The sequence below is a fragment of the Oncorhynchus tshawytscha genome, linkage group LG16 (genome assembly GCF_018296145.1).
Source record: "Oncorhynchus tshawytscha isolate Ot180627B linkage group LG16, Otsh_v2.0, whole genome shotgun sequence".
In the NCBI taxonomy this organism is placed as follows: domain Eukaryota; kingdom Metazoa; phylum Chordata; class Actinopteri; order Salmoniformes; family Salmonidae; genus Oncorhynchus; species Oncorhynchus tshawytscha.
In genome coordinates, this window is record NC_056444.1 from 76853141 (window position 1) to 76877784 (window position 24644).

Sequence of the window (24644 nt, forward strand, 5' to 3'; positions counted from 1 at the left end):
AGTGTGTAGAGCCCTGTGAGTGTGTAGAGTCCTGATGAGTGTGTAGAGCCCTGTGAGTGTGTAGAGCCCTGTGAGTGTGTAGAGCCCTGATGAGTGTGTAGAGCCCTGATGAGTGTGTAGAGCCCTGATGAGTGTGTAGAGCCCTGATGAGTGTGTAGAGCCCTGATGAGTGTGTAGAACCCTGTGAGTGTGTAGAGTCCTGATGAGTGTGTAGAGCCCTGATGAGTGTGTAGAGCCCTGATGAGTGTGTAGAGTCCTGATGAGTGTGTAGAACCCTGATGAGTGTGTAGTCCTGATGAGTGTGTAGAGTCCTGATGAGTGTGTAGAGCCCTGATGAGTGTGTAGAGTCCTGATGAGTGTGTAGAGTCCTGATGAGTGTGTAGAGTCCTGATGAGTGTGTAGAGCCCTGATGAGTGTGTAGAGCCCTGATGAGTGTGTAGAGCCCTGATGAGTGTGTAGAGTCCTGATGAGTGTGTAGAGTCCTGATGAGTGTGTAGAGCCCTGATGAGTGTGTAGAGCCCTGATGAGTGTGTAGAGCCCTGATGAGTGTGTAGAGCCCTGATGAGTGTGTAGAGCCCTGATGAGTGTGTAGAGTCCTGATGAGGGTGTAGAGTCCTGATGAGTGTGTAGAGTCCTGATGAGTGTGTAGAGCCCTGATGAGTGTGTAGAGCCCTGATGAGTGTGTAGAGCCCTGATGAGTGTGTAGAGTCCTGATGAGTGTGTAGAGTCCTGATGAGTGTGTAGAGTCCTGATGAGTGTGTAGAGCCCTGATGAGTGTGTAGAGTGCTGATGAGTGTGTAGAGCCCTGATGAGTGTGTAGAGTCCTGATGAGTGTGTAGAGCCCTGATGAGTGTGTAGAGTCCTGATGAGTGTGTAGTCCTGATGAGTGTGTAGTCCTGATGAGTGTGCATAGTCAGTGCAAAAATAAATGGGTAGATGCAAGGCATGAAAGACAACACTCCACATTAGCTGCCTCTCCACATTCCAACAGACCAGGGCCTGATTTCCCGATAGCGATCGGATTTAGGCTTGAGAGTGTTTTAACGTTACACCTTTCTTACAAAGGCCCGAAGATGTAAAATGCGTTTCCCAAAAAACCACGCAGAGAGAACGTTCGCTAAGTGCATTGTTGTCAAGGCAGATGTCAATACTGATAGGATCCAAAGGCAGCACTGCTCTCGGATCAGCTTTCTCCATTCAAATCTGACCTTAACATTAGAATTATGCCACAATACTGACGACGGATCAGCTCCTAGAAAGATATCACCCATGACTGCAAATAGAGGCGTTTTATTATATTGCTCACCCTATAATAATGCACTAAATCTAGATTTGTCGAAACATTGCGCACGTTAGGATACACATGCAATACTGAGTATACGCAACATTGATACCTGCTCTTTCCATCAAATCAAATCAAATTTGATTTGTCACATACACATGGTTAGCAGATGTTAATGCGAGTGTAGCGAAATGCTTGTGCTTCTAGTTCCGACAATGCAGTAATAACCAACAAGTAATCTAACTAACAATTCCAAAACTACTGTCTTATACACAGTGTAAGGGGATAAAGAATATGTACATAAGGATATATGAATGAGTGATGGTACAGAGCAGCATAGGCAAGATACAGTGGCTGATATCGAGTACAGTATATACATATGAGATGAGTATGTAAACAAAGTGGCATAGTTAAAGTGGCTAGTGATACATGTATTACATAAGGATGCAGTCGATGATATAGAGTACAGTATATACGTATGCATGTGAGATGAATAATGTAGGGTAAGTAACATTATATAAGGTAGCATTGTTTATATATTTACATCATTTCCCATCAATTCCCATTATTAAAGTGGCTGGAGTTGAGTCAGTGTCATTGTCAGTGTGTTGGCAGCAGCCACTCAATGTTAGTGGTGGCTGTTTAACAGTCTGATGGCCTTGAGATAGAAGCTGTTTTTCAGTCTCTCGGTCCCAGCTTTGATGCACCTGTACTGACCTCGCCTTCTGGATGATAGCGGGGTGAACAGGCAGTGGCTCGGGTGGTTGATGTCCTTGATGATCTTTATGGCCTTCCTGTAACATCGGGTGGTGTAGGTGTCCTGGAGGGCAGGTAGTTTGCCCCCGGTGATGCGTTGTACATGACAGACTGACCAGGTGAAAGCTATGATCCCTTAATGATGTCACTTGTTCAATCCACTTCAAATCAGTGTAGAGATGAAAGGGAGAAGACCGATTAAAAGAAGGATTTTTGAGCATTGAGACATGGATTGTGTATGTGTGCCATTCTAAGGGTGAGTGGGCAAGACAAAATATTTTAAGTGCCTTTGAACGGGTATGGTAGTAGGTGCCAGGCGCACCGGTTTGTGTCAAGAACTGCAAAGCTGCTGGGTTTTCCAGGTCCAACAGTTTCCCATGTGTATTAGGAATGATTCACCACCCAAAGGACATCCAGCCAACTCAACACAACTGTGGGAAGCATGGGAGTGAACATGGGCCAGCATCCCTGTGGAACGCTTTCGACACCTTGTAGAGTCCATTCCCCGATGAATTGAGGTGGTTCAGAGGGCAAACGGGAGACAACTCAATTAGGTGTTTTTAATGTTTTGTAAACTGTGTATATTGTAGCAAAACATTTGGTTGTAGACAAATTGCAAAACAAAACAATTAAATGAACATGAAAATTGACTTCAATATCATTCAATGGTAAGAATTGAATGGCGAAAGCTGACCCGAGAGCAGCACTGCCTTCGATCCTATCAGTATCGACACCAGCGGCAACAACGCACTTAGTGACCGTTCTCTCTGCGTGGTATTTAGGGAAACGCATGTCACATCTTTGGCTGTTGTAGGAAAGATGCATCGTTAAAATAACACTCGTAAGCTATCGGTAAACCGGGCCCTGGTTTGACAACCCTCAGCCACAGTCTTTCACCTCGTTTGCGAAGCCTGAAGCAGAGGCGAGACAACCCTCAACTTTCATTTCCAAATAGAAAGAAATTACATGTCTTTCTTAAGATTAGTCCGTCAAACACACGTTCATAGTCGTCATTAACTTAGAACTTGCCCAAGTAATAATTCATTTAATAAGGAATGACCTTAAGAGTCCAAAACCACTCCTTGCATAAACAATATTGTGCAAAGCAAATTGTGAGAGAAAGATATATTTATCATTAACTAGCCTATTCAACAGCTCACCCGGAACAAGGTTTATTATTGTAGGAATTCATAAGTCCCAAATACCACACTATTACCTACATAGTGCACAACTATTGACCAGATCCCTACGGGCCCTCGTCAAAAGTAGTGCACTATAGGGAACGGTGTACCATTTGGAACAAAAAGAATAGTCTCTTATTATCAGCTTGTGGGTTCTGATAAGAACAGGGCCCATATCTCCAGCAAGAAAAAGTTGGTCTGGAATCAAAAAGTATAAAAGTCACATAGGAACAGACACACACAAGAGCAAAATATCCAGCATCCCTTAGTTACCTTGCCAGACAATTTGCATAATAGCATTGTATTTTGAACACACAGTACTTTCAGTTCGTGCCATATGTAAAGTAGTACATAACCAGGAACAAAAAAACTAGAGCTAGCTAGAAACCAACCAAGTATTACATTGGTAGACGCTGCTGGAAAGACATGGTATCAAATGCTGGCTGTAATACACAATCTCCTTGTTTTTATTCATTTAATGTGGCCAAAAGATGGTAAAATAAATAAAATAAAAATGATATCACAAGTCGTATTGAATGCATGTTAATAAATTAAGGATTAAACTAAATTAAAATCCCCCAAAAGTACTCATTCAATTTCCATTCCAATCCTTCATATGTTTATCGGAATATTTGTCATGATTTTGAATATCCCTTTACCTCTGGTATATCCTGCAAGGAACATACAGTATGTCAGTTTACTATGACAAATAAGCTAAACATTTTTTTACACCTCTCCCTTTGGCAGATATTTGCATTGTCTTAGCAACAACATTCACAATGTCTACATTAATTTCCTGACAAACATAGTGTAAATTAGACAAACAAAACAATTATTTAAAATCTGGAGTATAAAGAAAAGGATCTTCTGTTAACTTCTTGATGACAAGTTAACTTCTTGGTGACAGGGGGGCAGTATTGAGTAGCTTGGATGAATAAGGTTCCCAGAGTAAACTGCCTGATACTCTGTCCCAGATGCTAATATATGCATATTATTAGTAGTATTGGATAGAAAACACTCTAAAGTTTCTAAAACTGTTTGAATTATGTCTGTGAGTATAACAGAACTCATATGACAGGCGAAAACCTGAGAAAAATCCAACCAGGAAGTGGGAAATCTGAGGCTTGTAGGTTTTCAAAGCTTGGCCTATCGAATACACAGTGTCTATGGGGTCATTTTTCACTTCCTAAGGTTTCCACTAGATGTCAACCATCTTAAGAAACTTGTTTGAGGATTCTACTATAAAGGAGGGGCTCATGAGACCTGTTTGAGTCAGTGGTCTGGCAGAGTGCCTTGGTTCCCATGATGCGCGGTCTTGAGAGAGTTACCTCTCGTTACATTGCTTTTCTACAAACAAAGCAATTCTCCGGTTGGAACATTACTGAACATTTATGTTAAAAACATCCTATAATTAGTTTGACAGGTTTCTACGGACTGTTATATCACTTTTTGAACTTTTCATCCGACGTTGTGCTGGAACTGCACGCGCGTTTGGATTTGCTTACCAACTGCCTTAACAAAAGGATATACTTTATCGAACAAATCAAGCATTTATTGTAGACCTGGGATTCCATTCTGATGAAGATCATCAAAGGTAAGTGAATATTTCTAATGCTATTTATGACTAATGTTGACGACCCAATATGGTGGATATCGCTTTGACTTCTTTGTTGTGTGAACGCTGTTCTCAGATTATTGCATGGTTTGCTTTTTCTGTAATGTTTTTTTGAAATCTGACACAGCGGTTGCATTAAGGAGAAGTATTTATCTAATTCCATGTATAATAGTCGTACCTTTATCAATGTTTATTATGAGTATTTGTGTAATTTGATGGGTCTCTAAGCTAAATCACATGTTTCAGAACTACTGAACGTAACGCGCCAATGTAAAATGATTTTTAAAAATATAAATATGCACTTTACCGAACAAAACATACATGTATTGTGTAACATGAAGTCCTATGAGTGTCATCTGATGAAGATCATCAAAGGTTAGTGATTCATTTTATCTCTATTTGTGCTTTTTGTGACTCCTCTCTTTGGCTGGAAAAATGGCTGTCTTTATTCTGTGGCTTGGTGGTGATCTAACATAATCGTTTGTGGAGCATTCGCTGTAAAGCATTTTTGAAATCAGACACTGTGGCTGGATTAACGAGAATTTTATCTTTAAAATTTAATATTTTAAAATGTAATACTTGTATGTTTGAGAAATTTGATTTATGAGATTTATGTTGTTTCGTATTTGGCGCCCTGCAATTTCATTGGCTGTTGGCGAGGGGTTCCGCTGGCGGAACGGACAGGTTTTAAGATTTTAGTGGTCAGTGATGGACCTCTTCCTACCATATTAGCTGGGTAGAGCATATCGCTGCCTGCCAGTTCAGGGTCATGTTTAGTAGGGTATACCGTAGCAAAATGTTTCGCAACAAATTTAAATCTGTGTTCTCATTGGACAAGTTCAGGTAGGAGTGGAGATCACAGTTTCACTCTGCTTCGAAATATCTTCCCCTAATGAACACAACCCAGGCTGCAGTGTTCAGTTCCCTCCCCACCACAAGAAGGAACCAGACCACCTTCATTCCTGAGTCTCCATCATAAATATAGTTCAAATAGTCAGAGGTTAAATCCTGAGCTCATTCACATAGGTATGCAGTACTCCATGTTCTACCAGTTCATTCCTCTCAAGTCAGCAATTTTGTGTTCTCAGCTTCATATGGTCCTGTCCTGTTGTCCTCAGCTGGTACTGGCCTTTCCTTCTTGACCCTGAGTCTATGGGTGGATGGGCTGGTAGAGGGGTCAAGGTCCAGTACAAGCTTTAGTTATGGTTAAGGTCAGGGGTTAAAGTTCAGGGAGGTCAACTGAATGTCCAGTGCTGGTTGAGATCAGCTGTGTTGCAGTAGTACATCACTATCTGGCTCCCTATCAGGAGTAAGCACTTTCCACTGGCTGGGTTCTGGAGGAGATTCTCCTGGAGAGGGCAGAGGGTTAACACTACAGAGTCAGACCATGTACTGCAGCTATGGACAGATACAGAACCAGTCAAACGTTTGGACACACCTACTCATTCTAGGGTTCTTCTTTACTTTGACTATTTTCTACATTGTAGAATAATAGTGAAGACATCAAAACTATTAAATAACATATGGAATCATGTAGTAACCCAAAAAAAGTGATAAACAAATATCAAATAGGGTGGCTACTTGCCACCCTTTGCCGTGATGACAGCTTTGCACACTCTTGGCATTCTCTCAACCAGCTTCTTGAGGTTGTCACCTGGAATGCATTTCATTAATTAACAGGAGATCCTTCTTAATGCGTTTGAGCCAATCAGTTGTGTTGTGACAAGGTAGGGGTGGTATACAGAAGATAGGCCTACTTGGTAAAAGACCAAGTCCATATTATGGCAAGAACAGTTCAAATAAGCAAAGAGAAACGACAGTCCAACATTACTTTAAGACATGAAGGCCAGTCAATATGGAATATTTCAAGAACTTTGAAAGTTTCTTCAAGTGCGGTCACAAAAACCAACAAGCTCTATGATGAAACTGGCTCTAATGAGGACCGCCACAGGAAAGGAAGACCCATAATTACCTCGTGCAAAGGATAAGTTCATTAGTTACCAGCCTCAGAAATTGCAGCCAAAATAAATTATTCACAGAGTTCAAGTAACAGACACATCTGAACATCAACTTCTCAGAGGAAACTGTGTCAATCAGGCCTTCATGGTCTAATTGCTGCAAAGAAGCCACAACTAAAAGGACACCAATAACAAGAAGAGACTTGCTTGGGCCAAGAAACACGTGCAATGGACATTAGGCCAAATTTGCGATTTTTGGTTCCAACCGCCATGTCTTTGTGAGACGCAGAGTAGGTGAACGGATGATCTCCACAGGTGTGGTTCCCAACGTGAAGCAGGAGGTGGTGTGATGGTGTGGGGGTGCTTTGCTGGTGACACTGTCGGTTATTTATTTAGAATTCAAGGTAAACCTAACCTTTATGGCTACCACAGCATTCTGCAGCGATGCGCCATCCCATCCCGCTTAGTGGGACTATCATTTGTTTTTTAACAAGACAATGACCCAACACACCTGCAGGCTGTGTGAGGGCTATTTGAACAAGGAGAGTGATGGAGTGCTGCATCAGATGACCTGGCCTCCACAATCACCCGACCTTAACCCAATTGAGATGGTTTGGGATGAGTTGGACCGCATAGTGAAGGAAAAGCAGCCAACAAGTGCTCAGCATATGTGGGAACTCCTTCAAGACTGTTGGAAAAGCATTCCAGGTGAAGCTGGTTGAGAGAATGGCAAGAGTGTGTAAAGCTGTCACCAAGGCAAAGGGTGGGTACTTTGAAGAATCTCAAATATAAAACATTTTTATTTGCTTAACACTTTTTGGGGTTACTAAACTCAGCAAAAAAAGAAACGTCCCTCTTTCAGAACCCTGTCTTTCAAAGACATTTCGTAAAAATCCAAATACCTTCACAGATACTCATTGTAAAGGGTTTAAACACTGTTTCCCATGCATGTTCAATGAACCATAAACAATTAATGAACACGCACCTGTGGAATGGTCAAGAGTCAAGGGGTGTGAACACTTTCTGAAGACACTGTGTATATATTTCCACACTATGAGATTGGAATAATACTGTGAATGTGAAAATGATGATAGTGCCCTTTTAGTATAAAAGTATAATACTTTGAAGGCACTGTGTATGAGTGTGCATGTATGCATGATTGTCCAGGTCATTTTCCTTACCTCTGTAAAGAGCCACTCCTGTTGTGGGGCCACGCTGGTCCCTTGGCCCTTCAGTGTACAGAGCTCTATCTTAACCTGGTCTGGCTGGGGGTTGGCCTGCAAACACAGCTGCTTCCCTATGTTGTGACGCAGCTCCTTATGGGACGTATACTCAAAGTACTGGGGTGACAGAGAAGAGATACAAAGACTGAGGAACTTTCCTTATAAAACTGGGTCCCTTTTAAAACCTTCTGAAGGCTTATAGAGAATGTATAAAATATTTATGAGAAGGGTACATTAAGCCTTGAATACATTAAGCCTACTTGTTCCAAAAGAGACATCATCCAATTCAATGAGAGTCGATACCGAGTCACCATCTACCACAGTGGCAGTACAGTACCTGATTGCCCCCCATGTTGTGGCAGGTGTACATGATCAGTGGCTTTCCTCCTTGGTTGTTTTCTCCTACATCTAGACAGCTCTGAGTGCCAGAGTTCTTAATCTGCACAAACACGATATCAACACAGTGAATAAACATGCACTGCTGTCCCTAAGGCACAACGGAAAACGACTACAGTGAGTGAGTGTGTTTGTGTACACCTGAAGGGATTTGGGAACGAGACTTACCGCTCCAAACTTGGTTGGGGTGAGGTCTGGTATGAACATCTCGGGGTAGATATTATTCAAATACCAAGTGAAGTTCTTACAATGTAGGCTCTCCCTCAGATTCACACGCTCGGAGATGTCACCAAACCCTTTCTGCAAAACACAGATTCACACCCTCTGAGATGTCACCAAACCCTTTCTGCAAAACACAGATTCACACGCTCTGAGATGTCACCAAACCCTTTCTGTAACAGACAGAGGAGTTGATATGAGTGAGAGTAACTTTAACCCCATATATCATATGTAGCCACTCATTAGAGTGTATTTCGGCCTGCTCCAGATGTATGTACAGACACGCATTATGCGCAGTAGTGTGTTGGCTTACAGTGCGCCTTGATTAAGATCTTCCTTTTGTGTCGAGCGAATGTGACATTACCAAATCTGGCAAAACAAGATTATCTAATAGTATTATGAAACTTGGGAGTAATTGAAAACATACCATGTGCTTAACTATATCTAGCAGTAGGACACTTGGAGTTGACTGAGCACATACCTCTTTGGCCATCTTCGCAGCGTTACTGTTGCGTCGGTAGTAGATGCGTTTGTAGTCGTCCATCCAGACCTCGGCTAATCGTACCTGGTTCCGTGTGATGACCTCAGTGCCTTTAGGGAAGGTGTGGGGGGACTTGGTACGGAACACGTGACCAACCACAGAACACGGAATGATCTCCAGCTGGCCCCCACACTGCCACACCTGGGGGAGGGGGGTGATGTCAGAAAGTTGATAACAGTTAGCTGAATAACTTAGTGACCTGCCTTGTCACTGGAGGTACAATGACCAAGGACACACTGATTATTTGCTAATTGTATTGATGACATTCTGATGACAACACTGATCCTGTAGCAGCTGACAAAGTCATCGGCTGCGTTTCAAACTCATAAAAGACACACCCTCGTCCACTTACCCTCGTCCACTTACCCTCGCCTTATGCCCTTGGGGGAATCCCCGGGGACATATTTGTTGTCGGTCCAAATGATTAGTCAAGCAAGGGAGCAAAGTAAGGCCCTCAGCCATTGTTTTTAATGGAGTTTGCGAGTGTACAATTATGTTCACTTCAGGGCCTGAAACACCCCAGAACTGTACATCTGCTGAGAAAAGTCAGCCAAAACTTAAAACTTCAATGTCAATATGGAGTCAACATACAAGTGTAAGTAAAAACAAATGTAAATAAGTTAGAAACTGTGCTACTAATGCACAAACACATCTCGTAAAAGTAATGTTTTTGTTTGGTTAGCTTTTGGAACTTGTAGAAATAAAACATTTTTCTTCTTCAAAAGTAGCTAGGCAGGCTAATTAGCTAATTAACTTGCTAGCTTTCATACAGTAGGTATATATTAATAATTATATAGTTAATATAAGTAGACATGCAATCAGAATTGACTGTAGCACATTTAAAGCACCTACAAGCTACCGATAGCTGAAAACACAATTGTCGCTGGATGAACGAGTGACGAGGGCGATCCATTTAAAATTAATTCCTTCCTCCCTCTCCATGCAAGTATATACTCGTCAGACGTCATGATACATCATCAGAAGTGTCCACTTAATTTGAGGGATGAGGGGAGAGGGTATGTCTGTTAAGTGTTTGGAATGCAGCCACTGTCTTTCTGTTTTGACTTCCCAGAAGCCTCTGGGGCTGGTGTTTACAGAACATTTGGGGCTGTATGTCTGATTAGGCTATTAAGGGCCTGTCTCCAAGAGGCCAGTTAGACATTTCCTTTCCTGCTTTCATTTCCTGCTTCTGTGCTGGGTGTTGTCTCCTGATTGAAACTTGTAATAAACCAGACTGATTGACTACCTATGACTGCCCTCCTTTTTCCTTCACCTGGAAATTCCCATTGCAGATATACATGCTCACACCATTTACATGTTACAGCACATGCCATTTCAAATCACTCCAACATGTGCAATTAAGGTGGGAGATTCGTAGAAACAAGGGAGATTATTTAAGACCAGAGCCATATACAACGTTGAGGTCACATGACACCATTCAACCAATTAACTGTAGGTAATAATCAACAGAAACAGAATGTCGTTGAGAGAGCATAATGCCTCAACTCTCTACATATAGCGCAGTGTTTTAGACTTGCTAAAGTTCTTGATAAATTCCACTTCATTAACGCTGTCAGAGGAAAGAGAAGAGGGGAAACGAACCCTAAAGGACATCTCCACGTTCTCACCCCCCCAGATCTCCATCTTATCGTCGTACGTCCCAATGTGTTCAAAGTACTTCTTGGAGATGGAGAAGAGACCACCGGCAAACGTTGGAGTTCTGAAGGAACAGACCCGTAGAGGTGACACATGGTGTCAATGCAATGCAAAAGCATGAGATCATATTGTATTACACCGAGTGTACAAAACATTAAGAACGCCTTCCTAATATTGAGTTGCACCCTCCCCCCTCTTTTGCCCTCAGAACAGCCTCAATTCGTTGGGGGCATCGAAAGCGTTCCACAGGGATGCTGACCCATGTTGACTCCAATGCTTCCCACAGTTGTGTCAAGTTTGCTGGATGTCTTTTGGGTGCTGGGCCATTCTTGATACGCACGGGGAAACTGTGGAGCCTGAAAAACTCAGCAGCATTGCTGTGTTTGACACACACCGGTGCGCCTGGAACCAACTACAACCAACTACAATACCCCGTTCAAAAGGCACTTCAATCTTTTCTCTTGCCCATTCACCCTCTGAATGGCACACATACACAATCCACGTCTCGATTGTCTCTAGGCTTAAAAATATTGATTTAACCCGTCTTCTCCCTTGTACCTACACCGATTGAAGTGGATTTAACAAGTGACCATAGCTTTCACCTGGTCATCCTGTCATAGAAAGAGCAGGTGTTCATAATGTTTTGTGCACTCCATGTATAAGGCTGTTTTAGACTAGGTACTTGATATATTCCACTTTATTAACGCTGTTTGAAAGCATGAGATAATATTGTGTAAAGTGTTACTGTAATAATGAAGTTACTATACATGCTGAATTGTGAGCTTTTCATTAACATCACTATGCAGGGGGTTAAATAAAGGGTCAATGAAATAAATGATGTAAATTATGTTTGGTGGGTCCCTAGCCCTTACTTGACGGGGTAGGTCTCGTCTTTGCGTCTGTTCCTCTCCTGCTCGGGGATGCCCTCCCAGCCGAAGGTGAGGCTCCAGTCAAAGTTTCCTCTGTTCTGGGCCTTAGAGGTGGCTACAGGCTTGTTGAAGGCAAAGTTATTCAGGTTGATGGTGGTGATCTCTGGGCTGACCACAGCCGTGGGCTCCTCTACGATACGAGCAAGCAGGGGCTCCAGCCAGCCATGGAAACACTCACCTGGGAGGGGAGAGGAGGGTGAGAGGAGGGTGAGAGGAGGGTGAGAGGAGGGTGAGAGGAGGGTAGTGTTCAGTAACTGGATTTATTTTTTATTTTTTTACAACAAAAGTTCAAAAAGGAGGTTCAGCAGACAAACGCTGTGGAACATTGCAGATAGAGATGTTATGAATGAAGCTGACTCCATTTCCAATTCTACATGACAGAACATCATATACACTCTCGACACAATACTTCTCTATTTGAATGTTGTGTAACGTTGCATGTGCAAGTTGCACATGGCTAGTCGAATGCAGAACTCGTCATTGAGACAACGCTGAAACACCAATCCATTGGGCGAGTCAGTGCTACATTTTTATTTGTGCCGAAATCAAAATGAAATGACAGTTATCGTGCAAACTCAGCAGGCCTTGGTGTGAAACAGGCTTTTAGAAGTACCCTCTCTATTTGATAACATATGGTTAATTTACATTGGTTAATGCAGTCTTTGGTGTGCTTATCAATGTACAACCACATTTCTCCCCCATTCTTGTCAATTCTTTTTTATTAAGTCATACAAAAGTGTTACATTTGCGTGAAGTTCAAAATACATCCGGTCATTACTAAATGTTTATTGTGATATTTTAAAATGTTTTAACACAACAACAAAAAACATTTCATTTATAAAATATTTAAAATCAGTAGACTTCCTCAAATGAAGGGGATGATGATGCAATCTTTGCAAGAGGGAGGGAATCTGATTTCATTGGTCCTCAACTCATGGCTCAGTAATTTCATTCAGGGAAGTTTAGTCGTGAGATAGCCTGCCCCGGAGCAGGTTAGTTCTGAAGATTTTTCACCTTGTCGGCTCATTGACTCAAACTAGCCACCTTTCGGTTACTGGCCCAACTTTCTAACCGCTAGGCTAAGTTACCTATGCTAACTCCTCAAACCTGCTTCGTAGTATAAACTCAGTGGCCACTTTATTATGTACACGTTTACAAAAATGTTTCGCTCCTACAGACAGTGAGTCACGTGGCCACGACTTGCTAAATAAAGCAGGCAGACAGGCGTCGAGCCATTCAGTTACTATTCGATTGAACGTTAGAATGGGCATAACAAGTGACCTAAGCAACTTTGAGCTTGGTACTGTATGATCGTCAGTGCCAGGTTCGCCGGTTCCAGTATCTCAGAAACAGCCGGCCTCCTGAGCTTTTTTGACTCAGAACAAAACAGTACCTACTTTATCCTCCAATGTGTCCCTTGTCTACTGCTCTTCAATCACAAGCTGTGTCTCCAAGAATGTTGCGACAAACAAAACATCCATCCAGTCAACGGCAAAAACAGCTCGTTGATGAGAGATCGAAGGAGAAAAGCAAGAATCGGTCAAGCTAACAAGCGGGCCACAAACAGTGGTGTGCAGAACAGCATCCCGGAATGCACAACTTGGTGTTCCTTGTCATGGATGGGCTATTGCAGTAGACGACCACACTGGGTTCCACTCCCTATCAAGAACAAGAAGCAGCAGCTCCAATGGCCACGCAATCACCAACACTGGACAACTGAGGAGTGGAAAAACATTGCCTGGTCCAAAGAATCCCGGTTCCTGTTGCGTCATGCTGATGGCAGAGTCAGGATTTGGGGTAAGCAGCATGAGTTCTTGGCCCCATCCTGCCTGGTGTCGACGGTACAGGCTGGTGGCGGTAGTATAATGGTGTGGGGAATGTTTTCCTGGCACACGTTAGGTCCCTTGATACCAATTGAGCAACGTTTCATGCACCATAGTATTCAGGCTAGGGGGTCTGACCTGGTACTACCTAATAAACTGGCCACAGTGTGTGTGTGTGTGTGTGTGTATGTATATATATATATATGCAATGCCTTTTATCACCTTGTATCTGGATTTATAGTCCACTTTACATCTCTCTAAGCATACGTGAGTGGAATGGTGTCGCACATCTAGGTTCTAGCAGGGTAACCCGAAGAACAGGTTTCAACTGTTGACTATGTGATGGCATAGGACTGTTACCACATGAACCCCAATCTACAACGGACATCTAACTGAGACAAACCGACTAGTCCCGACCTAAGGCCACTAACCACTATTTTCTTTATCAGTGTTCTTTCCTGATAGTTTCTGGTTGAAAACACACATATACACAGGACCTTTTAAATCAGAAGGTTTGTGTGGTCGGGAGTTTCAACTTTCCATAGTGACATCACTTTGCAGTAATTTGGTTAATAGACCAATAACAAAAAGAGTTCCAAACCTCTGCCAATAACAGCTAGTTTTCCCCCTTCCACTCAGACCACTTTTTTGCTAAAAAGCTATTTTTGACCATTTTAATGGAAATCTTTTACAGTAAGGTAATTCATTGTTACCCAAATTATTTGATATAAAAACTGCTGCATTGGGTCTTTTTCCCAATATTGGTATTTGGGACTCCAACATTTCTGCTTTTGCTCTAGTACTAACACACTTCATTACACTAATCAAGTCATCAATTTGATGATCTCAATCAGGTGTATGAGGTGCGAGGGCAACAACTCTAATGTCCACCCCTTTGAGTCCCGAGGACCAGGACCAGGACACACTCCTTTAAGAACTCAATATAAATATCCCAGGCAGACAGCGGGGAAACCTCTTGGTACAAACATTAACACATTAGAAAATCTACCACATACCTTTAACACTTTACAATAATATATACATAACATGATTTATAAAGGGTTTAAAAGTAGTTTATAAACTCAGTTATTAGATTATAGGTACTAAATCTAAATCTGTATTAAACATTTTTTTTAAATACATAGATGTAGCACAATGGTTGTAAATGGATTGATCTCATGGGAACCATTTGACCCCCTCCACCTATCCTTCCATTTGACCCCCTCCACCTATCCTTCCATTTGACCCCCTCCACCTATCCTTCCATTTGACCCCCTCCACCTATCCTTCCATTTTACCCCCTCCACCTATCCTTCCATTTTACCCCCTCCACCTATCCTTCCATTTTACCCCCTCCACCTAGGTAGGATGAGGAGGTCTTGGCTTGATTTGAAACCATACCAACTCTTGCATATACAGTAGCTAGTCACAGTGTGCATCCAGGAAGGAGAGTGTCTGTCCCTGGGCCTCCCATTCCCTGGGCCAGTATTCATTAATTCATTCATCCACCCACCCATCACTACTCACAGTGTGCGTCCAGGAAGGTGAGACTCTCTCAATGGGCCACCCAGCATTCATTCATTCATTCATTCATCCAACCATCACTACTCACAGTGTGCGTCCAGGAAGGTGAGTGTCTGTCCCAGTGCCCCTCTGGCCCCCAGGAGCCTGGCTGTGATCAGGCCCTTCCTCTCCTGCTGTCTCACCACCTTCACTATATTCAGCTGTTTCACATACTCATCCAGCCGAGTTCCTAGGTGCTCTGGTAGAAAGAAGGAAACACATACCTGATATTAAATGATTTTCTTCAGGTGGTCTGGAGCATGGAGCTTAATGACAGAAGGTTAATGCTGCGTTCATAACAAAACGGGAAACTCACAAAATACTACTTGAAAAATGGGAACGAGTTGTGTGTGTTCACATGTTTTGAGCTCCTTGAAAACGCCTATTGGCGAAATGGCAAGCAAGCTGCGTCAACCATAAACTAAAAGTACAGCTATCATGCTTGTAAACAAATTATAGTGTTGAAAAACCATATTAATAGATAATGTTAAAAAGTTTTGTTGTTGTTTATTGCCGAAAAAGCTGTTGGAGGTCATTTCCTTAGTACTGTATGTGACGTCTGAGTTCAGCATGTGGGAGAAATCTGAGCTCAGCCATGATAGATGTATTTTCCACGGGGTAGAGGGGCATTCAAGTGAATTTTTCCCGGTCGTATACTTGTATTTACAAGATGTTATGAACACAGCATTAGAACAACATCTCTAGGGAACCGACAGAGAGCAGGGGTGTGTTCATAGGACTGTAACCACACGCTGTCTAAATGTGATGGCATAGGACTGTAACCACACGCTGTCTAAATGTGATGGCATAGGACTGTAACCACACGCTGTCTAAATGTGATGGCATAGGACTGTAACCACACGCTGTCTAAATGTGATGGCATAGGACTGTAACCACACGCTGTCTAAATGTGATGGCATAGGACTGTAACCACACGCTGTCTAAATGTGATGGCATAGGACTGTAACCACACGCTGTCTAAATGTGATGGCATAGGACTGTAACCACACGCTGTCTAAATGTGATGGCATAGGACTGTAACCACACGCTGTCTAAATGTGATGGCATAGGACTGTAACCACACGCTGTCTAAATGTGATGGCATAGGACTGTAACCACACGCTGTCTAAATGTGATGGCATAGGACTGTAACCACACGCTGTCTAAATGTGATGGCATAGGACTGTAACCACACGCTGTCTAAATGTGATGGCATAGGACTGTAACCACACGCTGTCTAAATGTGATGGCATAGGACTGTAACCACACGCTGTCTAAATGTGATGGCATAGGACTGTAACCACACGCTGTCTAAATGTGATGGCATAGGACTGTAACCACACGCTGTCTAAATGTGATGGCATAGGACTGTAACCACACGCTGTCTAAATGTGATGGCATAGGACTGTAACCACACGCTGTCTAAATGTGATGGCATAGGACTGTTACCACACGCTGTCTAAATGTGATGGCATAGGACTGTAACCACACGCTGTCTAAATGTGATGGCATAGGACTGTAACCACACGCTGTCTAAATGTGATGGCATAGGACTGTAACCACACGCTGTCTAAATGTGATGGCATAGGACTGTAACCACACGCTGTCTAAATGTGATGGCATAGGACTGTAACCACACGCTGTCTAAATGTGATGGCATAGGACTGTAACCACACGCTGTCTAAATGTGATGGCATAGGACTGTAACCACACGCTGTCTAAATGTGATGGCATAGGACTGTAACCACACGCTGTCTAAATGTGATGGCATAGGACTGTTACCACACGCTGTCTAAATGTGATGGCATAGGACTGTTACCACATGCTGTCTAAATGTGATGGCATAGGACTGTTACCACATGCTGTCTAAATGTGATGGCATAGGACTGTTACCACATGCTGTCTAAATGTGATGGCATAGGACTGTTACCACATGCTGTCTAAATGTGATGGCATAGGACTGTTACCACATGCTGTCTAAATGTGATGGCATAGGACTGTTACCACATGCGACCACATCCAGTCATACTTAGAAAAGACGGTCGTTAAAACAGGGAGATTAAACTGAACCGATACAGACGGGAGGAGATAGAAGCGGTTCCAAGGTCCAGGAGCAGTTATACTGTAGTTAACTGACCCTCCTCTTTTAGTCTTTATTACTGACACTATGCCAATGTCACTTCCTGTTCATAAGGGAACACTCAGTTTCAGAATGAGATGATCACAGTCATTGGCACGTTAACAGTCTAATAATAATAGTAGGCTGCGTTTACACAGGCAGCAATATTTTCCCCACTTATTGGTCTTTTGACCAATCACATCAGATGTTTTCACAACAGATATTTTTCAGATCCAATTGGTCAAAAGACCAATAAGTGAAAAAGATCAGAATTGAGCTGCCTGTGTAAATGAAGTCACACATGCTTTGCTCTGAAACGGAGTTGTGATCCATAGACAAGAAATCGAAGAACACGCTCAGAAACAAGGAATGAATTTAATTATCTATGGCAAAATGCTTGGATAAGATGTGTCCTAATGAACGACCCAGGCCCCGCAGTATGTTTTACTCTAAGAGCCGGTGGTGTCAAGCAAGGCCTAGTGGCGTCAAGCTCTAAACCAAGGCCTATCTATCTCCTACTCTTAGTCCACCCATGGTGTCAGGCTCCAGTTCTTGAGCCCTCATGCCCACCTGTGGTGCTGGCATGGTCCACTAATCAATTATACGAATTTATCAATTATCACTGCCCTAAGTTTTGCCCTATGTCATTAATAGGACTGTAGCTAGGCAACATTAAAGCCCTGAAAGATTCCAACCTGCAGTGCTGGCGTCATCCACCATGATGATCTCAGTGAGCAGGGCAGCAGGGGAGGTGTGGAGGACACTGTAGACGGTACGCAGCAGGGTAGACCAGGCCTCGTTGTGGAACACTATGATTACACTGGTGGTGGGGAGAGGAGGACAGTGACGGAACTTACGCTCCACACACCTGGGAAGAAAAGAAAGGGCAAGACTGTGTCAAATCAAACCAAATTGTATTTGTCACATGCGTCGCAAACAACAGATTTAGACTAACAGTGAACTACTTCATTATTGGCCCTTCCCTACAATTTAGAGAGAACATGTTTTCAATAATAACACAAGGAATAAATCCACAATGAGTAACGATAACTTGGCTATATATACAGAGTTCCAGTACCGAGTTGATGTGCAGTGGTACGAGGTAGATATATAGATTTAGGGAAAGTGACTAGGCAACAGGATAGACAAAACAGTAGCTGCAGCGTATGGGATGAGTCAAAAGAGCTATTGACGAACTATTTAACAAACTACTTTGCAGTCTTATGGCTTGGGGGTAGAAGCTGTTTAGGGTCCTGTTGGTTTCAGACCTGTCACAACACCACTGATTGGCTCAAATGCATTAAGAAGGAAAGAAATTCCACAAATTAACTTTAAAAAAAGGCACACCTGTTAATTGAAATGCATTCCAGGTGACTACCTCATGAAGCTGGTTAAGAGAATGCCAAGAGTGTGCAAAGCTGTCATCAAGGCAAAGGGTGGCCATTTGAAGAATCTCAAATATAAAATATATTTATATATTTTTTTAACACTTTTTGGGTTACTACATGATTCCATATGTGTTATTTCATAGTTTTGATGTCTTCACCATTATTCTACAATGTTAAAAAGAGTAAAAAATAAAGACAAACCTTGAATGAGTAGGTGTCCTAAAACTTTTAACCGGTAGTATAACCAAAGTGATTGAAATATGACTTGAAAGCTTTTAGGAAAAAACAGTCAGTCTAAAAGCATTGGATTGGTGGAGACATGGGCTAATGGGAGCTTCCACCACATTTCTTACACAAGCCATGTCCTTCCAAATCAGTGAAGGGAAGTGAACAAGAAGGAGAGATAATTGGGACATAGTCTTACTCTGGTGGCCGGGTGTCGTCTCCTAGGCTACGGCTGAGGGAGATCCTGTCGGAGGAGAACTGGTTGAAACAGTTAACAGTCATCCCATCTTCCTTCTCTTTCTCCTCCTCTGGTGTCATCTTGTCTTTCTCATAGCCTGTCCCATCTGCCCCGGGCCCCTGGGGGTCCTGTTGGGGCCTCTCCAGGACTGGCTTCAACTCTGCTTGGGTGTAGTGACCTGGAGGACAGTTGCGGTCTGAGGTGGCCTGCTGCTCCTCTACCGGTGGAGGCTGGGGAGCTCCAATCTGGAAGCCCAGGTTATTATTCGTTTTCTTCATTTTATTTAAATGATTATATAATGCAAGAAAAATAAAACAAAAGCCCACCCAATGTACTACTCTAGCCCCCCCCCCACCAAAAGGACTCATAAAGGTACCTGGAAGCCCAGGTTGTTGACTGCTCCTCGGACCATCACCAGCACTCTCTCCTTGCGTTCCACCAGGTCTTGGAACCAGGGGTCCTGGACAGAGTTGGAGCTGATACCCACGTCTTTCTGGAGGATGACAAGGACAACCATAAACAGAGTCCCCCCAGCAAGGGCCAGCTTCAGGAGGGACAAGCGCCGACGCAGGAACAGACGCATGGTGGTGGGTCAATGCAAAATGGCCGCTGCTGGAAAGAGGGGGGAGAAAATAGATAGTTAATTTAAAACTGGAGGTATTATTTCGTAATGGCAGCAAAGAGCTATTCAAGAATATCTGCAATTTTCTTAAATATTTTCATTACCAAGGTGAATCTATTGCAGTTTTAAAATGTAGTTCTACCCAAAAACAGATGTCTATAATAACTACCTGCCAAATGTCAAAAGATGTGCACCAGTCAGCTCTTCTTAACCAGCCTGTACTATGCGTGTACCTAGCAACTCTCATAGCACTCATCCACTGTCATAGCTACTCTCTCTCTCTCTTTCTCTTTCCTGGGTGGAGGAGGAGTCCCAGAGGAATTGCCACACACACATACACAACACACACGCGGCGTGAGTAGAGAGAAGAGCGTGACCTATTAACACCTGCTCCAGCCAGAGAACACCCCTGGACTTATTAACACCTGCTCCAGCCAGAGAACACCCCTGGACTTATTAACACCTGCTCCAGCCAGAGAACACCCCTGGACTTATTAACACCTGCTCCAGCCAGAGAACACCCCTGGACTTATTAACACCTGAGAACCACAATACGTCTGTTGTCCTCAATCATTTTTACCATTTTATTGTTGATTTCAATTGGCTGAAGCAACTATGTATTTCAAATGTGTCCACTTTAAATTCAAATCATACCTGCCTGCACTCACCTGCTCCAGCCAAGAACACACCTGTCCAAGTAAACACCTGTCATACCCTCCCCTCCCCCTCCCAGATGTGCGTGTCACCTTGTGGGCCTTCACCTGTCGGCTGACTGAGCAGCTCCCACACACATTAATGAATGACGCCTCACATAACACACACACACACACACACACACACACACACACACGACTAATGACAAACACACCTGGATAAATTCAGCTCCACAACTAGCCATTAATTATTTGTTATTTTTCTATTTTATACAATCTATATAATTTTTTACTTCAGTTTATTTCAGTAAATACTTTTAACAATTATTTTTCTTAAAATTGCATTGTTGTTTAACAGCTTGTAAGTAAACATTTCACTGTAAGGTCTACAACGGTTGTATTCGGCGCATGTGACAAAAAACATTTGATTTTGAATCGTTCCTAGTGAATATGGCTTGGTTTGTGCTGTCGTGACAAATCCATTAGTCATTCAATGGAGCTGGCAAGACCACACAAACAGATATTGGACTCAGGCTATTCAACACATCCTGCTTTATGAGGGGGTATCAATCACAATAATGACAGGCTTCGGTGAACACGGCTTAGGACCTCTTAAAAACTCTCATTCATTTATGCCAGTCCTCTCAAAGAAAGCCTACTTCCATCATTGATTCAATACACTCTCATGGTTCAAGTGCCCAACATTGGCCACACAGAGCACTACTGACTCGAATGTGGAATGTTAACAGTCTGTTTGGCTTGTTTTTATGCTGGACGTCAGTTACATGCCATGTGAAGAAAGAGGACTCTCTAGTTCTACCATGTAGTATGGAAAATGTGTTCAGAACAACTTCTAATATAAAGTTTGCCCTTCCAATAAAATGTCATTAATGTTTGAACCGTAACAAATAACCATCCAGATGTCAAAATGTTAATATTTTGTTACAAAGTTCTTGGACAACTTTTTTATTAACAAATAATAGACTGAATTTGTACTATAACAATACGGTACTTCAAAGCATTCATTGTATGACTATCAGTGAATGCTAGGCCAAATATAAGTAAGCAAACTACTTCAGGCCATGATGACACTTTCTCTTCTCCCTCCACTGAACTCTGCAACTCCTTCCTTTAGTTTGTCAAGATCACCAAAATAAACATCACTGACCGATCAATCTGCCTCTGCTGCCCCTCCCCGTCAACCTCCCAACAGTCACCTCTGAAACCGACTCTCCACATTCTCCCCCCATTGACTCTCCCTAGATCTCAAAACTCGTCATGCCATCGAAGATTACAACCTGCTCCCTGGATCCTCTACCCACAGTTCTCATTGAAGCCTGCCTGCCTGCTCTCTGTCCAGATCTTACCTACTGTACATCAACCTCTCCCTCACCCATAGAGCTGTGGCGTCAGACTACAAAACAGCTGCAGACACCCCCATCTTAAAGAAGGCCAGAGTACAGCGTTGAGATTGCCTGCAATGACAACAAGCTCAGTCCGAAGATGCTGTGACACTCCGCCCAAGAACATGACGGACCCTCCACCTCCAAAATCGATCCCGCTCCAGAGTACAGGCCTCGGTGTAACGCTCATTCCTTCGACGATAAACGCGAATCCGACCATCACCCCTGGTGAGACAAAACCGCGACTCGTCAGTGAAGAGCACTTTTTTGCCAGTCCTGTCTGGTCCAGCAACGGTGGGTTTGTGCCCATAGGTGACGTTGTTGCCGGTGGAGTCTGGTGAGGACGTGCCTTACAACAGGCTTACAAGCCCTCAGTCCAGCCTCTCTCAGCCTATTGCGGAGAGTCTGAGCACCGAGGGAGGGACTGTGTGTTCCTGGTGTAACGCGGGCAGTTGTTGTTGCCATCCTGTACCTGTCCCGCAGGTGTGATGTTCGGATGTACCAATCCTGTGCAGATGTTGTTACACGTGGTCTGCCACTGCGAGGATGATCAGCTGTCCGTCCTGTCTCCCTGTAGCGCTGTCTTAGGCGCCTCACAGTACGGACATAGCAATTTATTGCCCTGGCCACATCTGCAGTCCTCATGCCTCCTTGCAGCATGCCTAAGGCAAGTTCACACAGATGAGCAGGGACCCTGGGCATCTTTCTTTTTGTGTTTTTCAGAGTCAGTAGAAAGGTATCCTCAATGTCCTAAGTTTTCATAACTGTGACCTTAATTGCCTACCGTCTGTAAGCTGTTAATGTCTTCACGACCGTTCCACAGGTGTATTTTCATTCATTGTTTATGGTTCATTGAACAAGCATGGGGAACAATGTTTAAACCCTTCACAATGAAGATCTGTGAAGTTATTTGGATTTTTACGACTTAACTTTGAAAGACAGGGTCCTGAAAAAGGGACGTTTCTTTTTTTGCTGAGTTTATCTACCTCAACTACCTGGTGAAGGGCCTGGGTGTTGGGGGCACTGCACATCGACTCTGTACTGGTACTTTGTGTATACAGCCAAGTTATTGTTACTCATTGTGTATTTATTCTTAGTGTTACCTTTCTGTTATTTGGATATAATCTGCACTGTTTGGAAGGGCCGTAACAGGGCTCTGTGCTGGGTCTTTTACTCTTCCTCATCTACACCCCCCGGTCAGATCCTCTGCCATTCAACCTTGACTTCCTTTGTTACGCCAAGGACACCCAGGGCTACCTCAGCACCAAGTCCTTCCTCAACCCACCTCTGACCCACATTGAATACTGCCTCTGAAATACAAACCTGAATGCAACACAACTTCCTCAAGCTAAACAGTGACAAAAACCAAACTTCCTCATAGGAACCAAAACCACACTCAGCAAAGTTGGAAACCATTGATGATACCATTGTCTCTCCCTCTCCACACACATGCAACCTTGTCATAATCCTGGACTCCACCCTCTCCTTTGTCCACCATATCCCGACAGACTGTCAAAACCTCATTCTTCCACCTCAGCATTAATGCCAAAGTCAGGTCCTCCCTTTCCTGTCTTGCTGCTAAAAACCTGATCCACGCGTTCATCTCCCATCTCGACAAATGCAACTCAAGCTCCCTCCATAAGCTCCAACTAGCTCTGTTCCACCACAGCAGGCCACCTTGCTGCTTCCCAGGTCCAAGCTCCAGTGTTTTGGTGACAGGGCCTTTTCCAGGGTTGCTCCAACCATGACTGAGACCATCATCTTTCAGTCCCTCTTAAAGCCTCACCTGTTCACCATGGCCTAAGCTAACCCCCCCCACACACACACCCCCTGACACACAACACCTACTCATTCACTCATGCCCTCCATTAGCCATACCCCTTCTCTGTTTGTTTCTGATGTTAGTCTAGTGTTGTTTTGTTTTAATCTCCTTTTTATGTTTAGTTTCTACTATTGTAAAGCACCATATAAATTGTGTATTGTCCAAATAGCACTATGCAGTGAGAATAGGAAGAACACCCATACATCTGGTTAACCAGGCATTTACATACCGGAAACAATACAAATGGTTGGCAACAGCGGTGAGGAGTGATGTATACCATCCATACTACTGCTGCTAGATACTATAGACACCACGTGAACATGAAACTGCAACATTGTTACACTACTATACTAAATCGGCTTTTGAAAGTAAATAACCATATAATTATTGAAGGCACTGTAAGCCCTAAATTGAACTCTCATTTAATTACCAAGTAAATTTGAGTGGTTTTTAAACACGTTGCCTCATCTAAGATCTTTTCCAGCTCGTCGTTGTAAGATGATGCTAGAAGCAGGAAATTGGTTGTGACAAAATGATCAGGAAGTATTTGACTATAGCGTATAAAATATGACTAGAGTTAGTTTTATAAAGCTTTCCCTTTGTGAATTACACAAACAACAAAATAACTAAATGTATGACATAGGATAAAATAACATAAGCAGCCACTATCCCTATCGTTTCTTGTAGTATAAGTGTCTCACAGGAAATTACATACAGTAACATAACTTTATTGCAATACAAATGTAGCCGTTCGGGTGCATAAGGGAAAAAAACGTTTATAGTACGATACAAGACAGATGCAATGATGCGTTGTCTCCCGGAGAGCTTTCTTTCTTACCTTGGAACCTGTTCACAAATTTGAAGAGACGGCTTTGCGACGCTCTTTATTTAGTATTGCAAATAAGATAGACGTAGGTATTCATTTTAAAAGTTTATTTTACTCAGCGCGAAAAGGATACACTAGCACCAACACCGTGGCCTCCCGATTTCCCCTTTGAACATAACAGGTGCCATTCGTTGAAATGATTAACT

The 24644-nt window shown here is 43.0% G+C and overlaps 1 protein-coding gene across 2 annotated transcripts; it reads right to left on the reverse strand.

Moving 5' to 3' along the window:
• Nucleotides 1-5386: 5386 nt before the first annotated feature.
• On the reverse strand, nucleotides 5387-24644 carry LOC112232716 (UDP-N-acetyl-alpha-D-galactosamine:polypeptide N-acetylgalactosaminyltransferase 6 (GalNAc-T6)). 2 transcript variants are annotated; one of them, XM_042299678.1, is made up of 12 exons: nucleotides 24451-24644; nucleotides 19489-19721; nucleotides 19074-19357; nucleotides 17957-18129; nucleotides 15192-15341; nucleotides 11700-11934; nucleotides 10774-10891; nucleotides 9112-9312; nucleotides 8580-8711; nucleotides 8353-8454; nucleotides 7974-8132; nucleotides 5387-6183 (listed from the first exon to the last, which is right to left on the reverse strand). In XM_042299678.1, the coding sequence occupies exons 2-12, from the start codon at nucleotides 19693-19695 to the stop codon at nucleotides 6070-6072; spliced, it is 1875 nt and encodes a 624-aa protein (XP_042155612.1). In that variant the 5' UTR covers nucleotides 19696-19721; nucleotides 24451-24644; the 3' UTR covers nucleotides 5387-6069. The 2 variants fall into 2 exon arrangements, with proteins under 2 accessions (XP_042155612.1, XP_024255683.1); XM_024399915.2 differs by having other exon boundaries at nucleotides 5388-6183; nucleotides 19489-19724.